Here is a 21958-nt window from a genome sequence, read left to right as displayed (position 1 = left end):
GGGGACACTCCTCTCCGCTGGGGTTTTCATTTATGGGTAGTAGTGAGTCTGATTAATGAAGACTGTAATGATGGGGTCAGGTGTACCCGGATGGCACTCCCTGCTTGTTTGGTGCTGTGAGCTAGCTGAGTCCCCACAGCCTCTCTCTGCCCCTGGCCCTAGCTGGCATGGAGGGGTGGAAGATGCTGTCCCCTATGTCTGCCCTGTCCCAGCTGGCACATCCCCACAGGGGTACCACTGCTATGGGCTGTGTGGGCACAGCAGAGTGGTGGGGTGGAGGGCAGTGGGACAGGGGAGGAGATGCTGAATTTCGAGGGGGTCAGATGCAATCCCAATCTCTGGGGAGGGCAGCCCCTCCCCATGTTCCACGCTGCCTTTCCTCTCTGGGCTGGCGGCTGTATGCTGCATACAGATGGAAAACTGAGGCATGGAGAGGGGGGGGCATTACAGTGTCTCTGTCCCCTTCATGCCCAGGTCCCCGTGCCAGTCGTGGCTTGTCCTGCCGGCGTGTCCTTCGCCCTGGCGCGTTCACACCCTGACTCACACCCTGATTGTCACGGCCAGTTGAGCACAAGTTTCCAGTCTGGAGCTGGAGTCGGCGCTGGTGGAAAGAGAGGGGACCGTATGCCGCCCGGCCAAACCCCACAGGAGGGGCTGGAGCACCCCCCTGCCAAATCCATCCCTGTCAGGGCGCGGACTGCCAAGCCGCTCTCCGTCCTGCCTGGAGGTTGTCCCCCCTCTCTGAGGCCCCCAGCTCCGAGCATGGATGTCCGCCGATCCCTCCCCATCTCCCATCCCGGGACCACCCAGGGGACACGGCTGGGGATGGGAGTGGGGGGCGGTACATCCAGCCGCAGGACCCGCTGGATGCCGAAGGAGGGAGGAGGGTGACGTGGGTGGCGGGTGTCCCCTGGTCTGCGGAGGAAATGGATCTCAAACGTGTGTGAGTGAGGGAGAGGGAGCCTGGGACCCATGCAGCCCCATTCCGCCCTCCCCCCCCCGAGTCCCGCGGCCCCTCTGCTGTCGTGGAGGGGGGTCCTGATCGTCTCTGGCCAATTGGATTGGGGCGCTGCGGAGGTCGGGGGGTAGTTTGCCGGCCCCGTTCTCCCCCCGTCCGGAGGGGCGGTGGGGGCAGGGGCGGGGCGGACAGGCGGGCGGAGCGAGGGGCCGGGGGGCTCGGCCGGCCGGGGCTGCGCCGCGGGCAGCATGACCGGGCTGTGCCTCTCCTGTCTGCTCTGGGTACGGCCCGCACCGGGGGGCACTGAGGGGCACCGGGGGGAGCAGGACAGCATCGCGGAGGGGTTCCGGCGGTGGGGTCCCAGAGCGGGGCTTTTCCCGGGAGTGGGACTGGCCGTTGGGACTGGATGCGAGAGGAGCGGGGGCGTTTGCACCAGGACGGGTGGATTGGGAGTCAGGCAAACTGGCGGGGCTGGACTTGGACTGGGACCGACCCTGGTGGACCCGGGACCGAGCGGAGACCGGTAGGGACGGCCGGACATCGTGATGGGGCTGGGGGGACCGGACCGGGTGCGGGCCCTGGAGGAGCCCCGGGGACTGTGGGGAGCGGGACGAGATCAAGGCCGGGAGAGCGGCGGCGGTGGGCAGCGGGCTGGGGAGTGCGCGAAAGGGTGATCGGGATGAGATGCGGGACCGGGACACTGGGCGGTGGGAGAGTCTGAAAGGGTTGTGGGGTTGGGGAGGGTGGGAGGCTGATTGCCCACGGCGCCCAGCCCGCGTCACTGGCCGGGGGCCCCAGCGTTCCCTAGGTCTAAGGTTCTGATACCCCACAGAAGTGGAGGGAAACCGGGAAAACTGCGGGCATCCAGTTAGTTTTCGGGGTTTGGAACTCAGCATCCTCTCCAGTCGTCGAGGCAATCAGGGCCCCGGGACCCAGCGGGGTGCAAGCCACTGGATGGACATGAGCCTACAGGGCTGGACTCAGGTGTCCTGATGCCACCCACCCACCCTGGTTTTGCAGCCTCAGGGGAACTGGGTGTCCAGGTCCCCCCCCAGCCATTGCACCTCTCTGCAGTGTTTTGCAATGAACCCAGGCCTCCCAGCTCCTGATTAATTTGGCATCTTTATCTGGTGCCTCTTCCAGCCCAGGACACCTGGCTCCCCTTCCAGCCTCCTTGGGTCTGTGTGTTGGGGGACCCATGGCCAGGGATGCCTTTTCATCCCCACCCCTGCGCCGTGTAGGTGCTGGTCCCTGGAGATGGGTACCCATGGCTGGGTCCCCAGGTGACATTCCCAAGAAGCCCCACAGCCCCATCTCTTGCATCCCTCCAACAGTTCCCAGCCTTGTGGGCAGGGAGACTAACTGGGATCTTGCCAGTATGAGGCTGGGACAGGGTTGTTTTGTGCGATGGTTCCCTGGTTGGTGGGGTTGTCACTGGGAGGGCAGGGTGCCCCTCCAGCAGCCAGGGAGTGGGGGTGTAAAGCTGGGTGTTGCATCGACCACTCTCTGGCATGGTGATGGTGTTGGCAATGAGACAACCAGATGGGCCTCTGAGGGGCTGGGAATTGAAGGGTCAGCTCTTTCCCTAGTGAGGATAATTGCTGATAATGAAGCAGGCCCATGGGGGCCAGAGCAGAGTGGGGGCTATGTGCATAGAAGACGTGTTGGCATCCCTGGGCATCCCAACGGGTCGCTGGGAGAGGGACACAAGGCCTCTTCCCGGGGCACCCTGCAGAAATGATGCTGCTTTGCATATGCAAATGAGCTCATGGCATCATTAGACCTTGCTGTCACCCAGCAACTGTGGTGTGGAGCCCCCAGCCCAGGGAAGCTTTCCCACGGCTGCTGGGTGGGTGATAACATACCTGTGCACAAGCACATGTTTGTGTGTGTGTGTGTGTGTATACACCCAGTCTTCTGCACACCCTAGGGTGGCACCAGATCTGGGGGCTGCCAAGGGACCACCGGTGAGTGGCCCTGTGGAAGCAGGTGCCCAGGGAAGAGGGGCTTGCACGTGCATGAACAAACCTGTGTGAGTGTGCACATGATGGCACATGGATCTGTGTATGGAACCATGGAAATCTGCCCATGCAGCTGCTGCTGCTGTGGCTGGCGTGGATGTGCATGCCTGCATGCACTAGCACACACTTGCACATGCGTGCACTCACTTGCACACACTTGCACATGCCTGCATGCTTACAGGTGTGTGTATGTATGCAGTGCCATGACATGCATTGTGTGTTGCATTCACAGCACCGTCACAGCCCCGGGGGTGTCTGCATGCACACGGGCACACAGGGTGTGCACATGTCTCATCTGCCTGTCTGTGGGTGCACTGGGGAAACTGAGGCATGGGGGTTTGTGGGGAGGTATCTGGCATCCCAACACTTCGGCAGTGCTCCTCTTGGCTCTGGTGCAGTGGGTTGGAGGACAGTGGGGCGCCCGGGTGAGGGGGGTCTGCCGGGCCTCTGCTTAATCTCATTAGTCTTGGCATGAAAAGGCAGATTTACAGGGGCTCATGTCTTCATCTGGTAGTGGGTGGGTGGGCAGGATTGGCATGCTGCCAGGGGTTGCCCCCCTGAAAACAGTCAAGTGGGAGGTTGGGAGGGGAACTGGATGCCTGTAGCTGTGCCAAGACCCCTCCCCTCCTGTCTTCAGCCCCCATGAGTGAACACAAGCACACGCCTGTATACTTACACCCTGACACCTGCATATGTTTGGATTCATCTTGCACTCAGTCACACTCATGGCATTGGTTTCCTCTTGCTGTGGGCTATGCCAGCCAGGGTGGGAATGGCTGCTCACACTTAGGGTGCTCTGCACCCCCTTTACACCCTGCCATGAGACAGCCCAGCACATGCTGCCTGGTGTATACTCCAAAACACAGCATGACAATGAGACATCCCCTGTACAGGCCCCACCCTGGCAGCACCCACTAGTACCTGGGTGTGCACACATGTGTTTATACACACATCTGTGTACTCACACACCTACATGCCAATATATCTGTGTGTGGACATGTTTATATATATGAATTTGCATCTGCTCATGTGCATACAAGTTTGCAGACACACAAATACATACGAGAATCTTCACCCCCTATGTGTGCAGCCGTACACACTTGTGCTCACAGAAATGCTTGTGCACAGGCATGATTTGCAGAGACACACAGAGATGTACTGACATGCAGGGAGACATGTGCACACGTGTCTGTGCACACATACATGTATGTGCATGCACACACGTCTGGGCACACAGACATGTATGTGCACACACACATGTGCACACCCATCTGTGTGCACATGTATGTGCATACACAGAGGTGTATGTACATGTGCACGCACATCTGTGCACCCCCATCTGCACACATCTGTGCACCCCATCTGTGCATGCACACACTGCACACAGAGTGCACATGCACAGTGCACACACACACTTCACACAGTGTGCACACACACACGTCACACAGTGCACACACACACTGTGCACATGTACATACATGCACACACACAATGTGCACACACACAATGTACACACACACACTGCACACACACATTGCACATACACACAGTACATAACATGCTGTGCACACACATACATATACACGCTCTGCGCACACACTGCGTGTGCACACAGAATGCACACACACAGTGCACACACAGACTGCATACACACACGGAGTGCACACATACACACCCACCGACACGCACACAAGACACACAAACACACAGACACACCCATATGCACACACGCACCGCCAGGGGGCGGCACAGACTACTTAAAGGGGCCGCGGCAGTGCCCCCCCTCGGTCAGGAGCTTTGGCACCCCCCGCCCTGCCCTCGCTACCCGGCTGGGTGGAGGATGAACCCCTGCCAAACAGACAGGGTAGAGCTGAATGCCTGGGTCTTGGTGCCACTTTGTTCCTTCTAACAAAGCCTCATGTCCCCCGTAGCCCCAGGACCTGGAAGGCCCTCCAGCACACACCTTCAAGATGACGAGCTTCAAGAAGGTGAAGGCATGTGGGATCTGCCGGCAGGCCATCACGCGCCAGGGCAGCACCTGTCGAGGTGAGCCAGGGGCACGGGCACATGTGTGTGCAAGGGGATGTGCCAGAGGGTCAGGACATCGGGGATATATGTCTGTTGCCTGTATGCACAGGTGCATGCATGAGAATGTGAAGGTGGAACATGTGCCTCTGCCAACCCATGTGCACATGTGGGCATGCACAAGTGTATGTAGTGCATTTGCAGGCGGGCAGGCGGTTGTGAGTGAGGGTGGTCAATGGAGGCACTTGGATGTCACACATGTATGTGCCCATATGTCAGCTGCATGCATGTGCAGTGAGTGTGCAACTGCTGCTACATGTGTGTGTGCACAGGGATGCAGGTGTGTGTGCACATGTGGGCGCTCACTCCCTGAGCAGTACTGGCTGCCTGTGGCACACAGGGGGTCACAGGCGGGGCCATGGGCCCTCGCACGTGTGTGGTGTCATTGAGCCCCATGCGAGGGGTGGACTGAGGAAATGGGAACAATGTGTCTTCCTGCGCTGCAGGAAACAGCCCCAAGAGAGGACAGGGCCTGGGGTGCGGCCGTGACCTGGATCATGCTTCATGTCCCCTGGGGATGGGGCATGTGTCTTTGCAGGGCTACGTGGGAAGCGTAGTGGTGCCCTGTATAAGTACGTGCCCCAGCAGTGGCAAACACACACCTGCACTGCCCGTGTGCACCTGTGTTCACTGTGGGGCTTGGGTGCAAGTGTGCAACAGCAGTGTATGGGAAAGGAGGGAAGGGGTAGGGACACTGGCAGCACCCCTGTAGTTAGTGTGCATGTAAGGCCTTGTGAGACGTGTCCATGCATGGTCTCCCTCAGTGCTGTTAACACATGGGCACTGGGGCTTGCATACACACACACTCGCTGGCACATTGGCATGGAGGGGACAGCTTGTGTGCCCATGGGTGTGTGCCCAGGTGCTGCATCCTATGTGCATGTGGTGCTGCACCGTGATGTTGCCACCTGGAATGTGTCCACATGTTTGCAAGGTGGGACTGTCCCTGTGCATGTGTCCGTGTCCTGGCAGCCCGTGCCCAGTGTCAAGGTGCGCTGTGTCCTGCAGCATAGGGTGCCAATCTCTTCCTACCCTGCATGTGGGGTGCCCACAGGCTGCCCCTTGGCAATGCTCCCCCTCCTGTTCCCACTAACCTCTCCCCTCTCCCTTCCACAGGCTGCAAGCTCTCCTGCCACACCAAGTGCCAAGCCAAGGTAAGGCCGGCGCCTTGAGGTGTGCCTGTCCCTGCTGGCGGTGTTCCGGGGACTTGGAGGAATGCTGTGGTGCATGCCAGCTGACCACCCCATTGCCTGGGCACCCAGACGGGCTGGTGAATGTGAGCTGGTAATGGTGGCACTGGTGTCACTGGTGGGTGAGGCTGGTAATGCCATCCTGCTGCCTGGCCCCTGCTGGCATGTGCCTGTCTCTATATAAGGCTGGGTTTTAGAGTGCAGCCCTTTCAGAGGGGGCCAGCAGTGCCCCAGTGCCTGGAGTGCGGTGCCCTTTGCCAGGGTGAGTGCTGCTGCACATGGGTGCCATGCGCTGCAGCCGCATATTGACAGCAGCAGACACAAATAGGCTGAGCACCTCTCCTGATACCCAGCCAGGGGCGGATCTTACTGGCAGGAGGCAGTGGAGCCAAGGATGCCTGGTGGTGTCTATCGGTCCAGCTGCTGCACCGGTGGAGTGGGACCCTACAGCAAACCAGGTTCTCCAGGGAGCTGGAGGTGGGCACAGTGCCCACCACAGTGCTGCCGGGGCAGGGGAGGCTGTATGTTCCTGAATCCCTGAGAAGGCATGTGTGCCAGCTGTCTCTGGGGCTGACATCTTGGGCGGGAAGAGGCTGGCATGCCCCAGGCAGACAGTGTAGGCTGGGACATGCCTCTGCCTGTGCCCATGCGTGTGCCCGGCTGGGCAGGGAGGGAGAGGAAAGGGGGTGTGGGCTGTGTCAGGGCCTGGGCACACATTGGGCTTTGCAGAGTGCCATAGCATGGGTGGTGGTGCAGGGCAGGCATTGGGAGCAGCCCTGGCTGGGGTGCTGGGAGAGGTGGGGGCTGTGGAGTACCCTGGGATAACCTTGGCACCCTGGGCCCTGAGCGGGCAGGATGAAGGTGGCTGGGAGGCTCAGCAGGGCTGTGCCAGCCCCAGGACCCTGTGTCAGCTCTGGACCATACCAGAACCCTGTGTCACCCTGGGGACCCTGTGCCAAAGATGCCAAGGGCTGATGCCAGAGGAAGTGGCTTTGCTGGGGTGCTGTGGAGAGAGGTGAGAGGAGCATGCAGAGAGGGGATGCCTGCAGTATGGCAGACTGTGACAGGGAGCATCTGCCAGTGGTTTCCAGGCAGGAGAGAGTGGTGAGAAGCATGTGTATCTGGATGTGCACCCGGTGGGGATTCTCTGATGTCTGAGAAGGGGTTGTGCACTGAGAGGGGATTCGCAACAGAGTCCCAGCATCTGGATAGCCTGTGTGCACGAGCAGCCCATGGCTCGCTCCCGCAGCTGGCTGCATTTCATTAGCCTCCATCACCCTTCCCACGCTCGCTGGAAGCTGGAGCCCCCTCAGTGGGGCCAGCTAGCTGAGGGGTGTGCTGCTGTGGGGGAGCATGCATGGGGCCAGGGCCAAGGGCCTTCCGCTGAGCTCCTTTGGGCCAGTGCCCAGGGAGGGGCTCCTCCGGCCGGGCAAGTGGCCAGCTGACTCACAGGCCGGCTTGTTATTGTAGGGTCTCTGGGGAGGGCGTCTGTGGGGAGGGGGCTTGGCATGGAGCAAAAATGGCCTTATGTATACCTGAAGACCCTCATGTTTAACCCTTGCACCTCCAGGATACTTTGGAGAGGGAAGATGGACTCATCCCCAAAGTGCTGGCAGCTGCACCCCGCAATGCTTTCTTTTCCTGTCCCGGATATGCTGCCAAGGTCCTAGTGTCCCCCTGCTCTGGTGTCTTCTGGCCCTGGAGTCTGCCCCATCATGCTATTGGCAGTGTCTCCTTGATCCCCATATTTACCCCTTAGGACCTGCTCCAGCTCCTTGTTTCCCCCCCTGGAACAGCTGGCTCTTGGTCAGCTGCCTCCTGGCTCAGCTGGGAGGAGCCTCCACTTACAAACCTCAAATGGACTGGGCAGGGGGGAGGTGGGGAGAGAGGAGAGATGGGAGAGTGGGTGGGGTGTGAAGAGTTGTACTGGAGGTGATCAGTGTGGCATTCCAGGGGTACCATAAGGGTGCTGGGGATATAGGGAGGGTGGCATTGGGGTGTATGTAGTGACACCAGAGAGGTTCTTGGGGTGCTAGTGAGTGCCACATTCCTGAGGAGGCAGTGAGCAGGCAGAGCTCTGCCAGGGCAGGCAGGACCTCTGCCCTTGCAGTGACCTGTACCCTTGGGGTTTCCACCTTGCCCGAAGGATAGTGGGGCGACAGCGGTGGAACCCACTGCCCTGTGGTGGCAGTGATGCTGGTGGGATGCCCAGTGGATGGCTGTGGAGGGGGCCAGGACAGCCACACACACATCAGCTGGGAGGCACGATGCTGTTCCTATGCCCATGTAAGGCCTTTCTCCCGCCCGATGCCTCCGCTCAGGGATTAGCAAGCCTCCCTCCCTCCTTCTCTCTGAGAGGGGTGGTTAAATGGATCGACACTGCCTGCCCCCTTGCCCTCCCTCCTTGCACTGAAACTGCCTGCTCAAAACGGGGGGGTGTAACTTCCTTTAAAAAGTGGGGAAACTGAGTCACATGGCCCTGCCTGGGAGCAGCTGGAGGCCGGGAACATGGGGTGGGGTGCAGTGCTTTCTGTGGCTGTGGTCAGGTTTGGTGAGCCGGTGTGCTGACATGTGCCCGTAATGTCTCAGCCTGGATCTGGTGGTGACACTGCTCTCCTGGACAGGATGGAGTGATGAACCCGAGGATGTTCCAGGATGTGGGGCTGTGCAGGCTTGTCTCAAATCAAGGGACATCCTGGGGGTGTCCCCATCTCCTGGGATGCCCTCAGTCTGACTGTGGCTGGATTTTGCTATGATGCTGCTTGGAGAGCCTGAGAAAAGATGGAGGGTGATCCTGCTCCCTGTAGCAGTAGCTGGCCCTGTGACAGAGGGTTTGGCTGGGGGACAGGAAGTATTGTGGTGTTTGGCTGCTGAATCGGCTGGCGATTTCTGGCAGTTGGTTCTGGGAAATGGCGCCTGTGCCAGCCCTAGAGCCTGGTGAGGCTCCAGCCTGCCCTGCTTACCCCTGCCACACCAGGAACCACTGGTCCTGGGAGTGCCAGGTTGTGCTAAGAGGGGAAAGTGAGACACATCACATAGAACGGGGCCAGGGGGTCTAGTGGCTGCTTTGCCAGTATCGCTTCCCCGGGAGCTGACAGCATGCGCTGGAGCCATGCCAGGCTGCTGGGCCACCTGTGTGAGTATATGTGTGACCATACATGTGAACATGTGTGTGTGAGTTTGTGTGCATGGCCATAGGTGATCACACATGCATGTATGAGCTCATGAGCTGCAGGTAAAAGCAAGTGCATGCAAGAACATTGATCTGTGCGCACAAGTGTGCTAACATACAGGCAGATGGTCACATGTGTGTGCTCCCAGTTCAGTGCCATCTATCCCTGCTGGCCTCATGCCAGGCCTAGCTTGTTTTTCAAGTGCCCCCTGTGATGGGAGTCCAGGGGGCGGGTTTGTCCATCATTAAACTGGAGGCTGGAGCAGGGCCAGGGCCAGGTAATGAGGCATGTCCTGGACAGAGCAATCACTCCCAGTGCCTGTGATGTTGACAGGCCCTTGGTGGTGGGGGGATGCAGTAGGACCCATGCCAGGGTGTATGGTGGTGATGAAGGGGATGTGCCACCCCTCAGTTGGTGCTTGTAAAGCAAGTCAGAACTAGGAGGGGAAACTGAGGCAGGGAGTGATTGGACATTTCTGGGCAGGCTTGACTCATGGTGATGGGCACCCTACACTCATGCCATGGGGTCCAGGCAATGTTGGGGGGCATGGCCAGTGTATTGTGGGCTCCCCGTGGCTGTGCCAGGAACAAGGACTGCAAGGAGGGGATATCCATGTCCCAGCTATAGCAGGCTCTTACTATGGGACTTGTGGCTGTCTGGTCCCTGCACACTGCCCCAGCCACTCGGCCTCCTCCCATTGCCATGGAGGGAGTGACATACTGGTCACACAGGAGCTGCCCCTCCTGTCCCTGTCCCCAATGCCCCGTTCAAAGCCACGCCCCCATTGCTTCGGGACAGGTAATTAACAACACCCCTGGTCTCCACAACAGAATGGGTGGGACAGGAGGGGGAAAGGGAGGAGTAGTACAGGAATGTGTCCTTGACCCTGGCATGGGCCCACTCAGGGTGGTAGGATGGGGAGCTGTGAGGATCAGCCCTGTCCCAGTGCTGTGCCAGGTCGTGTTTTTGTAGCAGATCCTGGAGGGGGTTTCGTTTTATTTTCCCCTCCTTCTTTCCTTTTTCCCCTTCTTTACGTCACTGCCCAAATATTCAGCCTCTCAGCTCCAGTGGGGGGTAGGTTCAGCTGCTCAGAGGAGTTGGGGCCCTTCTCTGCACCCTCCAGGTTCTGCACAGGAAGGGCTGGCAGGGGAGAGTGAATGCTGAGACTGGCCACACTAGCTGCACTGGTGAGCACTGGCCGTGGCTGGCCTGAGAGGTGTCAGCTGAAGCAATGGAAACCACCAGCTTCCCTCTTTGGCGGCTCCCAGGGCTGCATCTAGCTTTCCAGAGCCCTGCTGTGGTAGAAAGCAGGGTTCAGGCCTGCCTTGTTTCGCACTGATTTTCTCCTTTCCCAGACCACTTTGCACCCTCCATGGTCATCCTTCTTGAGACCTGCACCAGGAAGGCTGCTGGGTCTCTGGGGCACCCAAGCCTCCTCCAGGAGGGTAGCACTGATCCCAAAACAGCCAAAAGATCTGTCTCAAAAGAGGCTCTACAGACACTACACTGGGGTTTTATCTCCTGTGTGCTTTCGTCTCTGGAGGTGATCCCCACCCGGGTTCCTGGTCCCCAGGTCTCCCTTTTTCCACTGACATCTGGGGTGGTGATGCTCAAGGGTATTTGTTTTGGGTTGTGAAGGAGCTAGTTCACATGGGGGGTGGTTTGTCTGGGTGTACTGGGAGGAGCCAGTCATTGGAGCCGCTTTGCTGACTGCTGGCCCTGCTTCCACTGGCACTTTGACCCAATGGCTCTGGGAAGTACTTTGGTGGCTGTAGTTCAGGGATGTTGTCAGGACTTCCCTGGCTGTATTCTGTGAGGGAGACATGTCATGTCCCCAAAGGACAGCTCCTGTCATTGCCCCAGGGACTGGGACATGCTTTCAGTGCCCTTCGCTCACCCACTCATTTCCATCCTGTTTGGTTGCTGATACTTTCCCATCTGGCCTTAGCTCTTCTGGTTGTTGTTGTTTCTCAGGGTCTGGGAGTTGTCCTGTGGCCACCTCCTGAGGAGCTGGGGCTCTGGGGTCTTTGTAGGGATCTGTGCTGGAGCTGAGCTGGGGTCTGGAGATGTGCTCTGCTGGTGCAGGATGTTCATTGCCCTCCATCCTAGTTGCAGCACTCCCCTCTTTTTGGAATGTCTGCTTTTTGTGGGCTATGGTGCTGGTGGGACTTGTTTAGGGGTGTCAGCAGATCTGCACCATGGGGTTTTGTCCCTAGAGTAGTGTCTGTTGGGATCTGGCCCTGTGCCCTTGGGTGCTGGTGCTTGCTTGGGATGAGGTTGAGCAGATGTCCTCCAGAGGTGCTGAGGCTCTGGTGCTTTGTCCTTGGCAGTGAGAAGGCTCCATGATGCGTTTTGGTGCTTCCATCCCATGACACTGTTGGGCTGCTGTGGAAACTGAGGCACAGATGGGCTGGGAAGGAACTCTTGGAGTCAGAGTCTACTTACAGGGATAGAGCCCCTTACAGGAGTCTTGGAGGAGGGCAAAGGGAGAACTCCTTGCTGCAAACCCCTCCCTGATGACTTTTGCATGGGGTGGTAGGTAGGAGGGGTGTTGGGGACCTGCACCACTCTGGCAGAGCCAACTCCAGCCTTTTGGCTGAGCCCATGGCTTGAGGACGGAAATGCAAACAGGAATGGGGAGGTGTTGGGTGAGAAACTGTCAACAGCACTGGGCTGGGTGCCTGGCTCGCTGCCTCCATGGCCAGCTCACCACTCTCTGGGCCACTGCTGGTGGGCTGCCCCTCTTTGCTGTGGGGTGTCCTAACACTTGCACTTGAGTATAGGAAGGCTGGGGCTAGGCTGCTGCAGGGGTGACCCGGGAGGCCAGGGCTCTATCCATCCACGTGCAGCCCATGAAGAGGAGGAGGAAGAAGGAGGAAGGGAAATGAAAGGAAGGCCAGGGGGATGCTGGGCGCATTCCAGGTTTGGGACAGGCAAGGGGGGACTGGCATGGCTCCACATGCTGAAGGACAGACCAAGCTTTTCCAGCATTTTGGCTTTGCTTTTTAGTCGAAACATGGGCTGATAAATCTTCACATCCTTCTGACACTGGGGGTGCGGGACACCCAAGGATCATTAATTGGGCACTTTGTCCCGCATGTGGCGGGGGGGTACCAAGTTGTGCCGGGGGGTGCCAGGCAGGCCCCAAGAAGGGCCCCACACAGCGGTCCTTGCCACCCCCCCGCCAAGGGCACAGGGACGCCAGTGGCGTCATGCAGGGTGATAAGGCCCCGACCCCGCTGTGCCCGCTGCCCGAAGGAGCCCCTCGGCACGGGGTGCGAGGAGCTTTGCAGGGGGAGGTGGTGGAGGTGTGGGGGTAATTTTTTGGAGGGAGTCTGTCCACTTGCCAGCATACCTACCCCAGGGCCAGTAGCTCGAGTCAGACTCCCGGTTGCCTTTAAGGGCGTTTTTGGGGGAGGCGAGGGGAGCGGAGTGGGGCTGGACTTAGAGCGTGCCGTGCAGCTGGGGAGAGAGGGAAGAGGAGAAGAAAGAGAGAGAAGCGAGGGAAGGGAGGGGAGCGGTGGAAAAAGTCATCCGGGACCCCCTTCCTCCCCAGGGCCGGGGCCGGCGCCCCCGGGCTCCCCAGCCCCTGGCCGCCCCGGGGGTGTGGAGGGGAGCGGGGAGCCGGCGGGACCCCCCTGCGCTCCTCCATCGCCGGGGTCCTGCTTGCGGGGAGCGAAACCCTTCGGCTCTCCCCCTCGTTCCCTCCCCTCCCTCCTCCCTCCCTCCTTCCTTCCTTCCTTCTCCAGGCTTGGCCCGGGGAGGGCGGGGGGCTCTGCCTGCAGTCTGCCTTCACGCCTGCCGCTCGGGCGACGCCGGGCTCCCGCCTGCCCCCCGCGGCCCCTGCGGCCGCCCCCCGCGCCCCCCGGGCCAGGTGAGGCTGCGGTGCCGTCCCTCTCGGATGTAGGCAGGCGAGACCCCGGATGGATTACGGGAGCGTCATGAACCAGGTACAGGCGGGCGCGAGGGCACAGGGGTCCCCAGGCTCCCCGGGGCAGAGGGGGGTGCTGCAGGCGGTGTCATCTCTCCAGGGGCGGGGGCCACGCGTGATAACCGAGCGGTGATGGGGTGGTGTGTGGATGGGGGGGTGCTGCCCCCCGTGCTGGGGGGTCCGCAGTTCTCGGTCACCAGAGCGGGTCTCGGGGTACGGGGGCGCTTGGAAAAGTCGCTGCGGTGCTCGCAGGGAGGAGGATTGGGGAGGGGGTGAGGGCCAGTTTGCTGCCCCCTGGGACCTGTGAGCAGCTCCGGGGGTCCGTGCCCCTCGCCCTGCCTCGCCGGGGCCAGTGATTCTCAGGGTGCCCCGGAGGGGGACACACAGGCGCTGGAGTTTGCGTCCCTCTCGAAGTGCATAGGGACACGTCCCTGGGGAGCGAGGGCTGCACGGGAAGGCGAGGTCCGCCCCCGGCACCCCGCTCCCGCCCCGCAGCCGAGGGGGCAATGCCAGGCGCCTGTCACCCCGACGCGGGGGACACGGTGGGGGCAGCCTCTTGGCCGGGATACCCTGGCAGCCTACGGGTTAACCCCCCTGCCTGGTGCCGCCGCGGGACTGGCAATGGATAAACCCCGGGTTAATGAGTGGCGAGGTGCCGGCGGGTGCCAGCTCCCCCCGTCGTCCCCCCCGGCAGGGATCCCCAGCCTCTCGGCGCCGCCGGGCCCACAGAGGGTTAACTCCGTCGGGGCAGGTCCCGGCGCAGATGTTTTTGTGCTGTGCTTCTGGGAGAGGAAACGGCCGAGCGAGGGAGGCATCAGCCCGCTTGGGTTTAAGGGGAAAACAAGAAAAAAAAAGCAGAAGTGCTCTGTTCCCGGGCGCCTGAACCCGCGCAGCGCTGGCGTCAGCCCCAGTGCGGAACCCATGACCCCGGTGGGGGTGTTGGGGCAGCTGGCAGGGATAGGGGCGTGACAGCGGCTGCGCCACCTGGATACTCATGGCACTTCTGGCACCTCTTGTCCCTACCGTGTGATGGCACCGGGAGGACGACGTGTATCCTGTCTGGAGTCTGAAGCTACACATAGGGACAGTGGATCGGTAGAAAAGGAGCCTCCAGCCTGCATCCTTTCTAAGGAAGCCCCTTCGTTAGTGATCCTGCTGGCCCGTGTTTCAGGATGGGTAGGGTTCATGCTGCTCCATGGGGCTGTTGCCCACCCTGGGGAGGGTGCTGAGTTTTGGGGCTGTGCCCCGCAGCCTGCCACTCGGGTTTTCAAGTTGAGGGGTCTGTTTACCCCTGCCCTGGGCCACTTGCTTTCTTGGCACTCTCTGGTCGCTGGTCTCGTGCACTCCATTCCCAGGGCATGCTGTCCACAGTTCTGGCAGCCCCTGATCAGTGCTGGAGCTTCCCCACTGGATGCTGGGACACAGGGAAAAGAACAGCTCCACAGTACAGTCCCTGGGCAAGAGGGAGCAGCTCCATTTTCGCTTCCCAGTTGTATTTCCTCATCTTTTCAATGCTACCAATGGGGGACACCAGTTTTGAGGGTGCTGCTCAGCATTTCATTTCCACTGCAGCATATTCAGCTCTGTCCCACAGAATAAGGACACAGCACTGACCCCATCTCTATCTGCCTTGGGCCTTTCCCTCACAAATGGAGCTCCTGGGCTTAGTGCTGTGGGGACACAGACCCCTTGGGGCAGCCAGAGCTCATTTTGACACCTTGATCACCCCTTCAGATGCGTCACAGAGCCATGGGCACTGGCAGGTGTCCCTGATGCTGTAAGGCAGCGCAATGCCTGCAGCAAGGTCTCTGTGCATAGGAAAGGGGCTTGCCTGGTATTCCACTAGCCTAGCAGAGGAATCTGTGGGACAGGATTCCACATGGGGCTCAGGATAGGGCACAGACTGCTGACAGGCCTGTGTGCTGGCCAGTCCCAAAGGAGTCTCAATGCTCCAAACAATCCCATGTCAGAATCCATTCATTGATCAGTCCCATGTGAGAATCTGTGCATGGACCAATCCTGGGCTGGAATCACTGCACGGGAATCAGTGCTCTGACCAATCGGCTGTCAGAATCCATGTATTGACCAATCCTGTGTGAGACTCCGTGCAGTAGCCCCATGTAGGAATCCATGTCCTGGCCAATCCTGTATGAGAATCCATGCATTGATCAGCCCCACGTGAGAATCCAGTTGCTGCCCAATCCCATATAAGCATTCATGCACTGACTAATCCAATGTTACAACCTGTTCACGGACCAGTCCTGGTGAACCCCCCTGCAGCAGAGTCTGTCCCAGCCAGTCCTAGTGTGACTGTTCCTGGTTGATCCCTGGTGCAGGAGCTGCTCTCTGGGCATTCCTGGTGGCTGGTTTTGCTCTGGGGAGTTGATGAGGGGATGGGGGGGTATACCCACACTCTCACTTGGAGGATGCTGGTGCAAGGGGGTAGTGACCCCACACTTTCCCTTAGGCTGTTTGTGGGGTCCCCATGGGATGGGGGTGAGGGGTGTCCCCACAGTGGGTGGCAGCACCTGTGAGTGGGTGGTGGTGGCAGAGCAGGACAGAGCAGAGCAGGGCAGGGCTAGGGTTGTGGGGCCTGAGCCAGGCAAGCGCGTGCTGGCCTGCGGGGCTGGATCCAGACCTGCTGCCTCCAGATGTTGCCTTTTTAGGCACTGGAGCACAACATATCCCTGTCTGTGGTTGGCCTTGTGCCGAGCCAGCACCCTCAGGCAGAGTGGGGCCAGACCCTGTCCTGGTCATGTGGAGTCACCTCTGTCCCCCTCCTGACCCCTCAAAACCCCCTTTCCTCCTCAAACAGGCTCAGGGATGCTCCCTTCTCCCCCTTCCCTTAGTCTGCACTTGGCAACACTGGGGCTGATTGCTCAAACTACCCCGGAGCCGGGGCCTGCCCTTATTTGGGTTGAAACCAGGGCTATTTTGGTGCTGCTGCCTCCATCGCAACCCTTTCAAGCTTCCATGTATGTTGTTTTCCCTGTCCTGTTCCATAGCCCTGTGCCAGGGCTGCTGGCCAGGCCATCCATGGCCTGCTCGGAGCCATCACACTCTCAGTGTGCTAAAGGTCCCAGGGTGCCTTGGGGTGCTAGTGGTGGCCCCAAGGGCCACTGCAGAGTGGAACAACTGGTGTCCCTTACGGCATTTCATCTCTGATTTGCAGGGCGGTGTGTACCGGGTAACCTCTGTCCTGGTCCTGCTGCCGCCTTCCTGGTGGGGATGGGCCGCAGGGTGGATCCTCGGGAACATACCGATGGAAAGACAGAGAAGATAGTGTCTGTCCCAGCTCGGGGGATATCCCTGGGTGGCTCTTTGCCCTCTGGTACCTTCCCTGGTGGCACCAGTATCTCTTGGGCAATGCAGGGGCAGTGCAACCTGGTGGCCTCTGCCCTGTCATGGGGTCTGCCAGGAATCCAGGCGTGGAGGTGATGGCACAGTGACAGTCCCTGGCCCAGCTGCAGGGCGGGCTGGGGATGCTTGGCGGGAAGCCTGGGAGTGGTGAGACCTCCATGCCCCAGCATCAGCCCAGTCTGACTCACCCTGAGTTGCTGGCCAAGCTGCTCCCCGGCCCTTCAGCGCATCTGCCAGTTGTCCCCACCCGATGGGAGAAGTCCCAAAAGCAGCAGAGCCCCTGAGTGCTGATGGGGCAGAGAGGGGCTGTGTGATGCTGGGGTGCTGCCCTCTTCCCAGAACCCCTGAGCCCTAGGGCTGGGACTGTGTGTGGCTGCCCTGTGCCTGGAACACTGGGGCTGTGCTGGGCAGGGTGGAGCTGGGGTGGAGTGTGGGGGGGTGGTGGGGGAGCAGGCGTGGATGGAAACATGCCGTCCTCCTGCCTCAGAAGAATTGCATAAACAGAAGTTTTGCCAGAGCTGCAAAAAATGTGAGGGCAGGAGCAGGCAACACATAGTGTAGGCAGGAGGTACCTAACTCCTGTGAATGCCAGGGAACCAGCGAGAGCGCTGACCTCCTAGTCCCTTATGCCTGGCAGGAGGGAAGGATGCTTCAACTAGTCACATGGGGAAGGGGGGAACAGGGGTGTTGGAGAGAGAAAAATTGTCCCCAACATTTCCAGTTTGGTGATCCTAACCTTTCCCTTAAAAGTGTTTTCTGCTGTGAGGTGCAACTCACACTCTGGCTCACACTGTGGCTAAGCTGGGGCTCAGCAGGGTTTGGGGGCTGTGGCAGGGCTGGAGGGTCTTGAAAATAGGAGAAGGACCTTGGGGATGGCTGAGGAAGTTGCTGTGGCCCATGGCTGTCCCTGGGACCCTCCCTGAGCAGAGTCTTATAGTGAGCAGAGACTCATGGGGTACATGTGGAGGTGATTTGCCTCCCAGCTGGGACATGACTGGCACAAAGCTAAGGTGAACTTGTTAGGGAGAAAGTGGTCCCTCAAAGGGTGACATAGGCTGAGCTGGCATTGATGCTGCCCCAGCCTTGTCCCATGGGACACCGATTTGGCCACAGAGTCACCAGCCTCTTTGACAACTGGATTTGCAGCCCACAGAGTGGATTGGACAGGGAAACTCCTTCGAGGGCTGGAGGGGGTAGAGTGCCTTGCTTCCCTCTTTCAGGGGTTCACAGTCTTTCTGAGTAGCAGGCCGTGACGGCTCTGCCTGCCTGATGCTGGCTTGCTTTGAGGGGATCCAGGATGCTGGAGTGTCCCTTTTGACAGCGTGTTTCCAGTTCTGACCCTAGCTGGGCAGGCTTGACAGCATCTCAGTGCCTGGCCATGGAAAGCATCTGTGTTGTGCTAGGGTCTGTGTTGAAGGCAGAGGTGGCTGATGCTCCATCTACTCCTGGCATTGTAAGGGTCAGCACCAGCCCGGATATCAGCCGGCTCCGGAATGTTTATCAGAGCTCCTGGGGAAGGGAAAAACAAAAACCGCCACCCAAAGAAAGGGATATGCGTCAGAAATGGGCCTGGATCACCCACCGGCAGCTGGGCGGGCCATGCTGTGGGCTGAGGGCCAGTGCTTGTGTGACTCCAGCAACCAAACTGGGGAGGCCCCAGTGCACCCAGTACTGCACTGATCCAGCCTATTCTGGAATTGCAGGGCGCTGCCATGGAGGTTTGTTTTCCCCCAGCCCTGCTGCCATCTTGCAGGTTGGGGCTATAAACCATGGGGATGCTCCAGCAGGAGCAGGACCTGGCAAAGATCCTGTGCGCCTCTGTGGGTGCAGGGATTATTTTGCTGAGGGAGGAGGAGGGAGAGGAAGGAGGTGCCGAGGGAGGGAGGTGTGAGCAGTGGTTGCAGCATGGAGAAAGCTCTGAGGTGTCTCATCACTGGGTACCTGGTGGATGTCTGGATTCCTTGAGCCTCACTCAGTGCTTGTGAAATGGTGCTGAAGTTCTGTCAGGGATATGTGGTACAGAGGTCAGTCCCCTTGCTGCAGCTAGAAGGGTTAGGTGGAAGAGGGATCCCGTGGGCTACTCTGCCCTGTTGTGGTATGGCCAGGGACCGTCAGGGATTTGCCAGCTGGGTGTTTACTTCAGATCCTAGACATCTAAATGGTGTCAAGTATCTCTAGGTATAGTGACAGCTGGCAATGAGTGAGGGAGCCCATCATCACTTTCCAGCGGAAGTTTGCAGGGTGTGCCCAACAGTTCATGAGACATCAGAGAATCACATCACTTGTGTCCATGGGGCCTTGTTGACTGGAAAACTGATTTTTCTGCTTGGCAAAACTCGGGTATCAAGGCAGCATCTTGTGGGATGTGGCTGCTGGGAGGGATGGGGCTGTGACCTAGGGGACTGGGTGGGGGGCCATGGGGGGCTGAAGGGGTGGGCAGCAGCCCTGCTGCACCTCGTTCCTTGCATTCTTGGGCAGGGCTGCTGGGCGGTGGGGTCGCAGCAGCGGGGGCCAGCCGGCAGGAATGCAAACACCGGTGAAGTGGAGAAGAAAGGCTCCTGTGTCTGCCACAGTGAGGCAAAGCCTTGGCCAGGGTTGTGCAGGTCTCCCTGCCTTTCTCACTGGCCCTTGCACTGGAGGATGCAGGGATCCCTGAGGACAGACGTGGTGACGGTTCTGGGGGTTACCATGGTTCTGTATGAAGTGATACTCTCACTGGTCCTGTAAGGCAGGAGGGGTGTTCCTGCACCTCTAGGCCAGGAACTGGACTTCCTAGGAAGGAGGCTGTTGTCTGGGGCAGGGTCTTACTTCTTCTCCTTGAATGGAGGCCATGTTTGAACCAAACTCGAGAGAGGGATGGAAGCTGAAAACAGCCTTATGTTCCTGCAGTCCTTGTAAAACTGCCTTTCTGGGATAAGAGAGTGCCATACAACCTGGGTTGGTGTCTCCTCTGGATGAGTAGAGTGGTGTTGGGTGAGCACAAGCCCATATCAGACATCAGGGAATCGACTAGGACAGGGAAATACAACCACAGGCACCCCAGTTTTCTCCCTTTTCCAGACAGAGAAGCATTTGTAGCCTGCAGACTTACTCCTGCTAACAGCAGAGGAGAGCTAGGCATGGACCCTACCTGGCCATGGGACCAGCATGTCCTGTGGTGGGGGAGCTGTGCCTCTCCCCTCATCACTGGCCTTCAAGCTGGGACTGGGTGGGTGCCAGGGGTCTGTGGTTGAGCATCCTCAGAGGAAGAGTGTGACAGTGTTCAGAGCATGGCTTGCGCTACAGCACAGCCCTCCTCAGCTCCATCCGCAGCAGCAGCTCACTGCCGGAGAACATTCCAGGGAGGCTGGCGTGGGGCCAGTGCCGCGAGGCAGGGAAAGGGGCCTTTTATGGAAGCGTTTCTGCATTAGAGTAAAATCATAATAATGTGCAGAGGAAGGGAACGGGTGCAGGGGGAACCCCTGAAGAAAACAGCAAGATGGGATGGGAGCAGGCTGGCACCCAGGGAGGGAAGCAGGCACTGGGCATCACCTTATGGGGTCCAGAATGGGGTTGGATCTGTGTGCTCCAAGTAGGGTGCTTGTGGCAAATCCTTCCTTTTGTGGCCTAGGGCAGAAGAAGCTGAGTGGGGTACAGGGAGTCCCCATGCTGCCATGGTGAAGGACTAGCGCCTGAATGGTGTTTGCCATCTTGGCTCCATCCTGGGATGGGGTGTGGGATGGCTGACTGGGGACTCAGTTATGGGGTTTGTAGAGAACAAAGTGTCCTGAATCACACCCTTCAGTTGGCATCTCTGGGCTAACATGGGACTGGAGCGCCTCTTCTCACTGCCCCGGCACTGATGGCACTGACGAGGTGCTGCCTCTCCCACCCTGGCATGCTGCTGCTTCCCGGCGGACTGGGGTGCACGCAAAACCCAAGGTTAATTGTCAGTAATTGCCGCTGGTAATTAAGGTAACAATAGCTGGGCTGTTCAGCTGGCGGCTGCAAGAGCTCACGAGGCTGGGCTGGGGTTTGTTCCAGGAGCTGCTCTTGGCATCAGACGTCCGCTCTTTGCCATGCTGTGCTGTCCCCACTGTGCCCACCCTGGCTGGCCTGGGACTGTCCTGGCTCCTGGACCAGGACATGGCACTACTGCCATGGCCCAGAGTCCAATCACATTCTTAGGGTGTCCAGCCTTGACCTTGGGATGCTGCCTGGGCTCCTGCCTGGGGTGGCAGGGCCATGGGTGACCCTGTTACTCCCTTGGGTGGGCCCTGTGGGGTGGGTGGGGGGTGAATCCTGCAGCCCAGCCTCTTCCCATGCCCCATGCTGGGCAAGGGGCTGCCTGAACTAATCCTGGCTCTCTTTCTGCTTCCTTGCAGGCTGTGACCCCCTGCTCGCCCTCTCTCAACTATGAGCTGGTAAGTGACACCCCACTGTGAGTCATGGGTGGCATCCAGGGCTCTGGGGATGCGAGATGGGACTGGACACCCTGTTCCACACTGGGTGTGTGGCTTTCTCTGCCCAGGGCCTTCAGGATGTGAGTTCCAGCCCCAAAAACACAGGGATCCTGAATGGGGGATAAGGGCACCCCCCGTTTTGGTGGTGTGCCCCCCAGTATTGCTGGCTGCAGGTCATCCCACATCTGGGCAGCACAAACTGCGGCAGCCCAGCCATCATGGGACTCCTGGAGTTGGAGCTTTCAAGGAAGAGAAGCTTCCAGGGTTGCTGAGAGTGACAGGCAGATGGGACATGACCAGCCAGGGTCCCCTGGTACAGGGGGCCTTCCCTCCCTGGCCACAGCCAGGGTGGTTTCTTGCACACCCCGAGATGGCTGTACCAGATGTGTCTTTGGCTCAGGGCACCCAAGGCTGTGCATTTGCAGCTTTTTTTACTATCACCCTCTACTTTTGTTTCTCCTGGAGACCTTTAGTGGTCTGCTGGGGCCAGGGTGACTCACAGCCCTATGCACCTTGCCCTCTCTGCACACCAGGAAAACAGCTGGGCACACCATCTGTGTTCACCCCATCCTGGGGAGGCTGAGTATAAGGGCACTGGGCAGGCAGCCACAGTCCTTTGCCACACTGCTCCAGGCCATGACTGGGCTCTGGGAGTAGCAGGGCACTGGGGTGTCATCTGGAGCAGAGCCATACCCAAGCTAGAGGTTTGGAAAGTGTGACACTTTGGTGCCCATTAGGCAGCATCTTGCCAGCAGAGCAGCTCCCTTGCCCCATTCCCAGCCTGACCATGCCCGTGGC

At 59.4% G+C, this 21958-nt stretch overlaps 1 protein-coding gene across 2 annotated transcripts in view; it reads left to right on the top strand.

Annotated features, from left to right (window-relative positions):
- The first annotated feature begins 1166 nt into the window (after window positions 1-1166).
- The window catches only part of TNS1 (tensin 1), a 66038-nt gene continuing 45246 nt past the window's right edge, over window positions 1167-21958 (top strand). The window contains exons 1-4 of one of the 2 annotated variants that reach the window (XM_071562523.1): window positions 1167-1239; window positions 4911-5025; window positions 6181-6218; window positions 21083-21121. In XM_071562523.1, coding sequence (XP_071418624.1) covers window positions 1207-1239; window positions 4911-5025; window positions 6181-6218; window positions 21083-21121 — 225 coding nt within the window. In that variant the 5' untranslated portion in view covers window positions 1167-1206. Of the gene's footprint in view, window positions 1240-4910; window positions 5026-6180; window positions 6219-12666; window positions 13378-21082; window positions 21122-21958 lie in introns of those variants that run through there. The other variant, XM_071562524.1, reaches the window with a different exon arrangement.

This window comes from Pithys albifrons, chromosome 8 (genome assembly GCF_047495875.1).
Source record: "Pithys albifrons albifrons isolate INPA30051 chromosome 8, PitAlb_v1, whole genome shotgun sequence".
Classification (NCBI taxonomy): Eukaryota; Metazoa; Chordata; class Aves; order Passeriformes; family Thamnophilidae; genus Pithys; species Pithys albifrons.
The sequence above is the reverse complement of the archived record's forward strand: the minus strand, read 5'-3'. Positions and strand labels throughout refer to the sequence as shown.